Here is a 10722-nt window from a genome sequence, read left to right on the forward strand (position 1 = left end):
ATGTGAACAAGTTATAAGTTATTGGAGTCTTTCTTCCTATTGAAATATGGTTTTTGATGATATCTCTTTGGCTTAAAGATGATGTGTATGATAACTCTAATTGTGCATCTGTGGTGAACAACAGCTAAGATCGAGCGGTCGATCTCTTTAGATCGATCGATCGATCGATCACTTCTCGAGTTGAACCTTTGGCTTCTCCAATTCAAGTGCACATTTCCCTAGGGCCCAATTATGATTTGGACGACATTCTAAGGTATATTGTTTATTTTTAGCAGAGGTCAGGTCATGAGGGGTGCTTTTCTATATATAAAGATTGATGTAATCATTAGTTTTAGCTTAACCTATTGTAGATTATTTTTGTTTCGAGCTTTCTTTTTTGTTTTTCATTAGTCTAAAGAACCCTAGATTTTATCCTTAGTATTTCAATTAATTTGTAATCAAGGTTATCTTCAGATTTTGAGTCCTTCAAGTATTCTCTCTATTATCTCACTATTTTGAGTCCTTAGCATTTCAATTAATTTGCAATTTCTGGGTTTTATATCTTTGATTACCAATCACTCCCAAACTTTGTAGGTACATTTCTTCTTCCTTTAATCACAATATTCTTTTATTAGTTTGCAATTTCTTAATGGTTTGTGATGTTCACCATTGTTGAGTTATACTATATTTTTGCTTAATTTTAGTAGCTTGGTCATCATGTTAGCATTTGTTGTGATTGCTAGATATATTGATAGTATGTGTAGTAAGTAGTCTTTTAGGGTTTGGGGTTGACCCAACCTTTGCATATGGACTGATTTGGTAGTTAATGGTTGATGTTGGTTTGATTGTGAACCCGATAAGTGGGTTGCTCTATTTATTGTGTTGAGGTCACTCGGATCGCCCTCCAAACATCAACGAGAGTTGGATTTTCGGGAGGTTTGACCTCTTATCAATAATTGGAGTTGAGGGAAAGGGATCAATGAGAGTTGAATCTTGCACTCACTTCATATATTGGGAGTTTTATCCTTCGCTTACGAGAGTAGGGAAGGATTAACGAGTTGTTGGATATTTATTGTCCGTGGGTCTTATTCTCGCTCACGAGAGTGAGGGGAATGAGATTCTTGGAGACAATCCCAAGCCCGATCCAGGATCAGATCGCTCTTTGTATTTGAATCCATACCTTTACAATTAACCTGAAGTAGACTCTTAACATGTCATATGAAGTCCATTGCATGTAAGTCAACCCCTACCCCAGTGTTTTCTTTCTTTATTGTTTTTGTTAGTTGCAATCATAGTTTAAACCATCATCTACCCCTATCTTATGTTATCCAAATTCCTAAGAGGCCCTAAGTCTCGCATTTCACTCCTTGTGTTCGACCCGTATGTGCTACAACACCATACACTTACGCTAACTTACTATTTAAGATAAATTTGAGTGAACAATGTACCTTGTATTTTCCAATTATTTGTTACTATTCAAAATAAGTCAAATTCAATTTAACATCAATTGACAACATTTACTAATTTTAGTTATTAAGTCAATTTTAAAACGTGGTTGTTTATCAACATAGAAGAAGCTAGCTGATCAATAAGCTAAAATCTAATATAAACTTTTCAAATGAACTCTTTATTTTGACTTACAATAAACTTTTAACTGGTTTGAAATTATTAATTATTTTTTTTCTTAACAAATAAGTCAAAACTCAAAAACCATAAATAAAGAGGTTTTTGGCTATATGTAGCTGGAATGTTGGAGGTTTATTAATCACAATACTTCTATTCTATGATATACTAATATACTCCCTCCTATTTAACTTACTTGTTCCATTTATTTTTTCATATTTATCGAGACAACATTTTAACCGTTAATATTTCTAATTGTGCATAATTAAAAACTATAAAAAGTTTATATTAATAATCCTTATATTTAGATGAACAAAAAAAGATCCCATTTGATCATATTTTAACTTATTGTTTAAAATTAAAATACAAATTAAAAGTGATTAGTAAATAGTTATTAAAAAGCAAATGGGACAAATAAATTAAAAAGGAGGAGTAAGTAATAAAGTCAACAAATATTTGGATTTGACATTAATTGGACTAGCAAATGTAGAAGAAAAGAATAATCATATTTGCTATTAATATTGATATACTTTCCATCACCATAGTCTTGTATATTCATAACGTGGATATTTCGTAATTGGTTATTTGCTTTTTGCCATGAATTATAAAAAGTCTCAAATTAAAATTATCAAAATATAATAGTTGTAAACAAGTATTAATTATTTCCTTTCAAAAAAAAAAAAAAAAAAAAACTCTTGTAGATATTTAATTTAATTTCACATATAATAGGAAGTTCACAACTCTCAAAGTGGGTGAATTTATCATCAAAATAATTCATTGAAAATAATAATAGCAAAGTACCATCCATACCCTTGGGCATCGAGTATGTTCCTTTAAAAATTTGTTTAGAAGTTCCATCATTCAGTTAACATGTTTGTCTAAAAAGGACAATTTCCCATTGATTAAATACAAGTCCTTTCTTTATTAATTATCACTTGTTGTCATCTTCATTCTTGGCACTTTCTCAAAGTAATAGCTCCTTTTTTCCCCTCTTATTTTGATGCTAATATCAACTTAGGATCACATTATTATTATTTGTATTCAATGCTTGCATGCTCCCTTTCTTAATGTATAATAAATATAATGTGATCGTGACCAAGGATTTCTAGCCTACTTTGGAAAATTTAGTTGATACCATTCATAAATTAATACTAGTCTACTACTTCAAATTTATTAACAGTACTTAACTTATTCGATAAATATATATTATCTCCGTTCTCTAATGTTCTTCTCATTTGAATATTTCACAAGAAGAAAGAAATTAAATTAATGTTTTTAAGACATATTTAGAAGATAAATTATATTTATGTAAGCTCTCGTTAAATTCGTCTTAATGTATACTTGTTTATTATGTATTTTTATAATTTTTTATTATGCATATTCAGAGATATTGAGATTTAAATTTTACTTTAAAATCCATGCAAAAAGTAAACGAGAAGAAAAAAAAGAACCGAGGGAGTATAACTTACTAGAATATCAATTGTATAAATGTGTTAGGTTGTTAGTAGTAGTGTAGGCCTAAAACTATTTTGGGAGTGTTCAAATGGTCCAAGTTGCTGAGGAGTGAGGATAGCACATGATTTGCCCGTATTGACGAGGATAGCACATGATCTAACCCAATTTTACCATAACAATTTAACAAATAAGTATTTTTTTATTTTTCTATAGAATATCATTGCAACTTAATTATGTTTTGATTGTTCGTATTAAATGATAGAAATGGTAATAAAAATAAAGCGTAATTTTAATTGAGAAATTTCTTGATAAGTTTCATACTAATATACTTATATTTCTTCTATTTCAATTATATATCTAATTTTTTAGAGGGTTTAATGACATATATTAGTTACTAGCAATACATAAAAATTACTTAATTCCAGAGAGTAAATGAATATTAAAAGAAAATTTTCATCGGGTCAATATTTTTTAAATAGATAGGCAGATCAAGAAAAATAAAAAAAAAATTATGAAATAGCTTATGGGTTGCAAACGTAGCATTACCAAAAATAATGACCGTCTTCATTTTAGTGGATAACCATTGAATTAATTTACGCCTTAATCTGAAAATGAAGCTAATTAATCATTATGGCGCTTGTAATTGGTATGCACCATTAGCTTAATTGCGTTCATCGTAGTATAGTTGAGAAGCCATGCAAAACTCTTTAGTCAATATTCAGTTATTCACCTTCAATATTCTTGGTTCAATATGAAAATGGAGGTTTCCGGTTTTTGAGGGCTTGTGATATTCCGATGTTTGCATTATCTAAGTTTCAGATGACGAAATTCAACGGCAATGTCAGGTAAACGATTTCAATTTCATTGTTCTTTTATGCTTCCTGTAATTCGTTTTCCAAAATTGAGGTTTCCGGTTTTTGAGGGCTTGGGAACTTGCAATTGCTTTTGTCATTGCTAAATGCTAATTGCCAATTGCCATTCCCGACATATACTTATGCCTTAGCATTCAGTACTTACGCCAGTTTGATTGATTCAAAGACATTTCAATCGTTCAATGACCTAACTGTTGTAACTTGTGTGATATGTTTTGAGATGATAGTGTATTGTCCATTTCTAATAGTAACACAAACATTACTCTTTATTTTAGTCATACTACTATTAGATTTTATCAATACGATTGATTGTGCTGTTTGTACTTCTTTTGTTTTAATAAACACCATTTGAAGTAAAATTGTGTTTTTTTCTCTAGTTGAGAATGATTGATTGCACATCCTCTTGTGATGACAGGGTGCACAATTCGAGATTGGTCACGCAAGCATGTTCTCAGCTGCATTTTGGTATTCGGTAGAAGGTAAATCATGACATAGATCTGATCACTACATGGTCAGTTATGATAATCCGCTGTTGGATTTTATCTCAGGAGGATCTGCTCTTACTGAAACCGCCTTCTTTCCTACAGTCCGTGGTTTTTTTCTGCTGCTTATCTATTTTTGTAGGATAACGATTCTCTGTAATAAAGGTATGCCTTTTTTATCATGAATTTTTTCAGGTTGATAGGTATGTATGTTGTAGTATAATCTTTTTGACTTTCTATTCTTGGTTGGTTGTTCATTGTTACTGTAGTCTGTATACATATGTTTGATGTAGTTTCTTCACTTATATTTACTGCTGAGTTCAAACAATAATGCTCTAAAGTTTAAGCTGTCCAAAAATTTTTGGGTGAATTGCTGTGACCAATAACAAAGTATCGTTCAATATGCACCCCGTCTTTTCCTTTTTATATTTCCGGTTGGGGCTGACTAGGGACTTGTGCGTACTTAGATACTTGTATGATTGTATCAAACTTAAGTTTGTGTTCTAGTGCCAAACTTGGGTATTTAATGAATTTACTTATATTTATTTCAAAGCGAAGTGTCAAGTGTGCTCACCTATGTCCAAGTGTTGAGGACTCGTCATGACTATTTGAACCTTGAGGTGGAATGAAGATTCCAAATAGCACAAGTTTTAGAATTGGTGGATTGGAATCATCTAGTTGACCTTTAGCGCAAAAAATGCGGATTCGTTTGTGGTTGCAATAACTTATATGGTGATGCGATGATGGGGATGATGTGGTAATCATGCCGCCAAAAATCAACTGAGACATTGAGATATACCTTCAAACCGTGAAAGAACCATGAAAAGAAACTCACAGGATATACATGAACTGCAGGAATCTCAATCTCATTCAGACAGTACTAAGAAGGGAAAAGGCAAAATAAAAAAGTTTTGTAAACTCGAAATAAGCATCAGAGGAAGAACTCATTGAATAGAACACTGCCCTGAATCATAGGCAGGAGGATACTCAACAGCAACTAGCTCACACTGATTGCACCAGGATCTATTGCAGGGCAATGGGCAAGAAAGCTTAAGAGGGTCCCGCCACTTCTGTTGCTGATCGCTGTATGAGTATGACTGACATGAGCCGCAGTAGCAGTAGGGCTCGCATCTTTGTGGTCTTGGTGGGCCCACAGTAACAATTTCTGGGGTCTCTCCAATCTTCTTGAGTGCCTTGAAGATTGGCACTGGTTCAACATCCCCTACAACTGTAAGAGTACCCTTGTGCCCATCCATTTCCAGTTTTTCGACACCTGTGTATAAACATCCAGATCGGATTAGAGAATGTTTACGGTGTTCATTGTAGCCTGTAGGTCGCAAACTAGATACTTGCCGACCCTTATGGTGCTCATGGAAGTTTTAATTTCCAATTTCTTGGTTGGCTGAAATTCGGGTCATTGCTGTATGCTTTGGGGTGTAAGTAATTAGATAGAGGTGAGTTCCTGCTATGCCTTCACTGTAAATGTTAAATCAAAAATTCTATTATCTAACAATTTTTTTACCTTCAATTTTCGTGACTGCCCTTAGAATTTTTTGCTGACTCTTCTTGCTGTTGCTGCTGCTCATTTTCAGAACTATTCTCTGCATCAGCATATTGTATTGTACAAAGACACATCAATTAGAAGAAACTTAGCAGTAATGAAAAAGAAAAAAGTAAAACTTCTATTTATTAAGGTATGTGTAATCCGAGCTCTCAAACTTATTACCTTTTTGGGCATTTCTGCTTGCTAAAAAGGGAGCACGACTGGTATAGCCTTTTTATCGATGTAGCATCCCAGAAAACAACTTGGTTTTATATTGTAGAATCAGAGGGCAAGTATTGGTCTTGTAGAATTATGATTTTGGGATGGCTTGATCAGGAAGGAAAAGTGTAGTTGTTTGTTTGACACTGATGCTTTCCTCGGTTCTAGGGGCAATTTACGCGTATAACCATTTTTTTAATAAATTATGATCTCATGAAAATGTCTACTGTGTCAAATCTCTTGCATAATGTGATATTTAATGGGATTAAAGAATGACAAGGTGGAGTCTAAAATATTACCTTCTTTGAATGATTCTTCTTGATATAGATTGCACTGAAAGTTCATTCTTGGAAGACTTCCAACTGTTTGTACTTCTTTCATTTTCATCCTTTGGAGAATCAACGCATCATTACATTCTATAAGGTTCAATTTAAAATTGTCCATTCTCGATGGAACCACATATGTGTAGTTCTTTGGTTTCAGATTGTAATGAACTATAGTAAAATTGACTCACTAATCTATGTGACTTTTTATTTGTGTGAAGTCAAAGAAATTGCAAACAAGTGTTAATACTTTAATATAAAGAGAACCTCATTATTATTACAAGAAGGTTGCGTGCATTTGACCCGAAACTCAGCCTTGGTGACATTGCGGTTAAATCCAGTTGGCGGTCTGTGAAGCATAAATAGCATTGAATAATTGATTGAATCTCTCATTATGTGAAGTATGCTCTGCCAAAATATAATTTAATTCTGGTTTTTGTTAGCTGACAATAGTTAGCTGTTATGACTTTTGCCTCAGTTTCTGCATGGGAAACTACTTTAAATAAATCAACAGAAATTATCCAACTGAATCAACTTTTCATCAGCTGATTTTTAATTGTCAGTGTCACTAGTTGGAAACAAATTCTTCTGTCTCTCTTTCTTCATTAGAGAAGCATGCTAAAAGGTTTTGACTCCATATTAAGGCATCCTCCATCCAGAGGACTACTACTTAAGTCTTAAAGAACTCCTCCAATGGTCTTGTAGAATGCAATTTCTGCTTTTTGTATTTTCTGTTTGAATTGAATATGTTTAATGTAATTGTTTTTCCCTTAATTCTTATTGGACAGACATATAGGATATCATCTTGAAAGGAGGGGAATTAACCTCATTCAAGGATTACAAAATAGTTTAAGTGAAGGTTTGTGTTGTGTCAATGTGTAGGAATCAAATAATGCTAGTTAGTTATGAATTACAATGATAGAGAGATAATCAAGACAAAGATTTTAAGGTGGTTCATCAATCTTGGGCTACATCCACCATCTAGCCTAGGATTATATTATGTGTTTAAAGGAGACAAACAAACTTGAAGGAATTGCAATGAAGGATTAGTGTAAGGGACAAGAGGAGCTAATTAGGGAGTAATTACATAAGCATAGAAGGTTGCTCTTACATGAGACTTTGGTGCACTAAATACCGTAGCATACAAGTGTGTAGTATTTATATTGAAGCAACAAGTGCTAAGGGGGCAGCAGCTATGTATATGAGACAGCAGACAGCAGGCAGCAGATGAAAACAAAAGAAAACAGAAGCTGCCAGCTGCAGCTTGCTCCTTTTCTTGCTTGACTTTCCTTTTCCTTGTATCCCACGGTCTCTTATGCCTCTTACACTTTGTTCTTGGACTGTAAAGTTGCAATTCTAGCCTTCACATGTAAAGATTACACTTCCAATAGTACAATGTACTATTTGATTCCCACACAACCAATCACAAATGTGTGTTGTGTCCTCTTCTAACTACACCAACACATTTGATTAATTTCCTTAATCTTGTTCTTGGTTACTTGGCGAACATAAGTCACCATAATCCTAACAAATCTGCTTCCCTTTTGCTCACAAGTCATAATGCTGATATTGATTGTTAGATTTCCAGAACCATCACGAGTTCCTTGGTGGGTGTTAAACTTTCACTTCAATTTAGCAATCTAACCGTTGGTAAGCATGAACTCCTTGAACCGTCCCACACCCAATCAGATACATCTTGCTTCTATGATGATCATAAATCCAATTCCAAGAATAGTTTAGTGACAGATCTACTGCTCGTTCCGGCAGAAATCGGAATTTTTCTGAGACTAATCGTAGGAGTGAAACGTTCAGAAGACCATCATCGAGTAGTGTTTTAACATCTGCTAAAATTCTTTCTTAGATTTGAGAGAACGAAGCCTCTTGTTTCTTGAATTGATGAGTAATTCCAACATTGAGTTCAGAATTACAGATGTTAAACGAACGTCTTCCTTTAAAATTCATTAGTGTGCTTCTAAATAATTGTGTATGAGATATACAAGCGCCATCGTACCAACCATTCCTTTGTTCTAGATGATAGGTTCTCTAAATGATATCGGTCATCCCTGGAGCAATATCGTTTAAATCAAAAGGCATTAGAAGGGCTACTTCATTCTCCAATCCAAGATGGAGACTTCATTCATAATTTTTTTTAACCATAGCATCATCATTCAGTTCCATTCTGGATCCTAGAGGTAAAATACTACAACAATCTTGTATTTTTAGCCTAACAGTGGATGATCAACCAAGTTTGTGTAGGATTCCTCATAGCAGGATACTTGACAAAAGATGGCTTAGGCTACTTGATAAAAAGCACGGCAGTCGCAAGTTAGGACTCGGGTTTTTTCAATGACTGTACTTGAGCAGACGCAAGTTGTGACTCGAGCAGCAGTTTGTGGCTATGTAGTTTGTGATGCTGCATTGAGATTGAGTAGTAGCCATGGTTATATTGTTAATGCCCCATAATATCATGTTTTCTTTCTTTTTTTTTTTTTATTCGTAGATAGACTAGAGAATCTTAATAATTGGTTGAAGGGAAATAATATGATGCTTTCTTAATTTAGTAAGTATATGTATTATTTCTTGGTGATTAAAGAGCATTTTGAAGAGAATTATTGTGGAAAAGTTTCTTTCGCCTAGAAGACATAATTATTGTGCTAGTACACTTTTTTTGTCCCTTTTTTTTGTCCATATGACTCGGAAAATTTCCACATCTTTGAGTTATATGATGCATTCTTTACATTATTTCTTGGTTATTAAAGTGAATTTTCGAGTGAAATTCTTTTTATTAATTATGTCTTTATTTCCGAATAATCTATTTTCTGTATAGTTTTTTTTAAAAAAACTTGGTATCAAGTTCATCAAAACTAGGGTGAAATATGTTAGGATAAATATCAGGAAAAGAAATTTATGAAGGACAATTAATTTTTTGTGTAGATAGTGAAATAAGATGGAAAGCGTAAATCACAAACTAACCTAAGATTCTCATATTTGAATTGTTTTGAAGAGGTTTTAGACTTAGCTTTTGGATGCATTCTTTTTAGGCTTGATTAAGGCATGTGGTGACTTATAAATGATTTTTCTCATATTTTATATTCATTTTACCTAATGTAACAATCAAAATGTCCCAAAAGCTTTAATAATAATATTTGAAATGGGGCATAAAACCTGTTACAAGTCTGGAGAGTTGACACTTTAGAGCAAGAACAATGTTAGCCTTAGAGAGTATTTGTCCAAATTAGCAAGAGCAAGAACAATGTGACAAGTGAGTCTTTGTCCAAATTGCCAATAGTGATTGGTGAAATTAAAAAAATAAAGTCTCGAAAAATGAAGACTCATCTCAAACTCTTTAGGTGAAACAATATTATCATTTTTTTTCCTTAGTCCAATAGAAACATGTCAATTTAAATTGAAATAAAGTTGAAAATAAGTTTAAAATGGGTTCGAAAATAAAGTCTAAAACCAAAAAAGTTTTATATGAATTTGAATAATAAACAATAAATAAAAATCAGTGAAAATCTAGCAATAACAAAATTTTAAAATTATACTTAGTCTGAATATTTACACCTCAACACTACCCATACCCGTCTGGTCCTACGTGGATATATGGATGGAAATAACCTCAAATCCATGCTAACTTAAAATTCAGCCCATCTTGCATGAGATCGTCTCATGATGAGATGACCTCAAAACAAGAAGCTCATAAGCTAAAAATTTCAATTATTAAACTATTAAATTCAAGTATGAGACATGTCTCACGGTGAGACCGTTTCATACAAGAATTTGTGCTTAAAATTGGCATTTCAATTTTGTGTGTTGAAACTTACCAAGTCATTTAAGGTCTTTTTAAGACATGTATGATGAGCCAAAAAGAATTTCATATTCTCTTTGCCTTTGGAACGATTTAAAATGATAGATTGAATTTTATCTTATTTGAATTATGTATCATTTTTTTCAGACAAGTTTCTGATATCGAAATAATAAAACATATGATGATCCATGTGTAAACATTAGAATATTGATCAGTGTTATAAGACCAGCTAGCTCAAATAATTTTAAAGTTAAGTTGGACTCCTCTTACGAGGAATTAGCTCCATTTAAGCTAGTTTCTATCTTTCCTATTTATTTTTTTTCGTTTAAACAAGTTCATGAAATTATTTGGAATTGTTTTTTCAATTGTGCATTACCCAATTTAAATATTTGCCTCAATTACTTGTAATGTAATAGTT

General features: G+C 32.8%; 1 protein-coding gene and 1 long non-coding RNA gene across 2 annotated transcripts; one reads left to right on the forward strand and one right to left on the reverse strand.

Moving 5' to 3' along the window:
* The first annotated feature begins 3612 nt into the window (after positions 1-3612).
* Positions 3613-9117, forward strand: LOC130798557 (uncharacterized). Its single transcript, XR_009039070.1, has 5 exons — positions 3613-3902; positions 4345-5865; positions 6004-6105; positions 8528-8688; positions 8753-9117. It is a non-coding gene; the product is annotated as an uncharacterized LOC130798557 (long non-coding RNA).
* LOC130798556 (heavy metal-associated isoprenylated plant protein 39-like) lies at positions 5356-6768 on the reverse strand. Its single transcript, XM_057661593.1, has 3 exons — positions 6138-6768; positions 5934-6012; positions 5356-5684 (listed from the first exon to the last, which is right to left on the reverse strand). The coding sequence occupies exons 1-3, from the start codon at positions 6147-6149 to the stop codon at positions 5356-5358; spliced, it is 420 nt and encodes a 139-aa protein (XP_057517576.1). The 5' UTR covers positions 6150-6768.
* Positions 9118-10722: the final 1605 nt, after the last annotated feature.

The sequence above is a fragment of the Amaranthus tricolor genome, chromosome 13 (assembly GCF_026212465.1).
Source record: "Amaranthus tricolor cultivar Red isolate AtriRed21 chromosome 13, ASM2621246v1, whole genome shotgun sequence".
In the NCBI taxonomy this organism is placed as follows: domain Eukaryota; kingdom Viridiplantae; phylum Streptophyta; class Magnoliopsida; order Caryophyllales; family Amaranthaceae; genus Amaranthus; species Amaranthus tricolor.

Bases quoted from the DNA above. Each gene is read 5' to 3' on its own strand.
- LOC130798556 (XM_057661593.1), bottom strand. The intron at 5,685-5,933 runs GTAAAAAAATTG...GTTTATACACAG, and splicing joins GGCAGTCACGAAAATTGAAG to GTGTCGAAAAACTGGAAATG.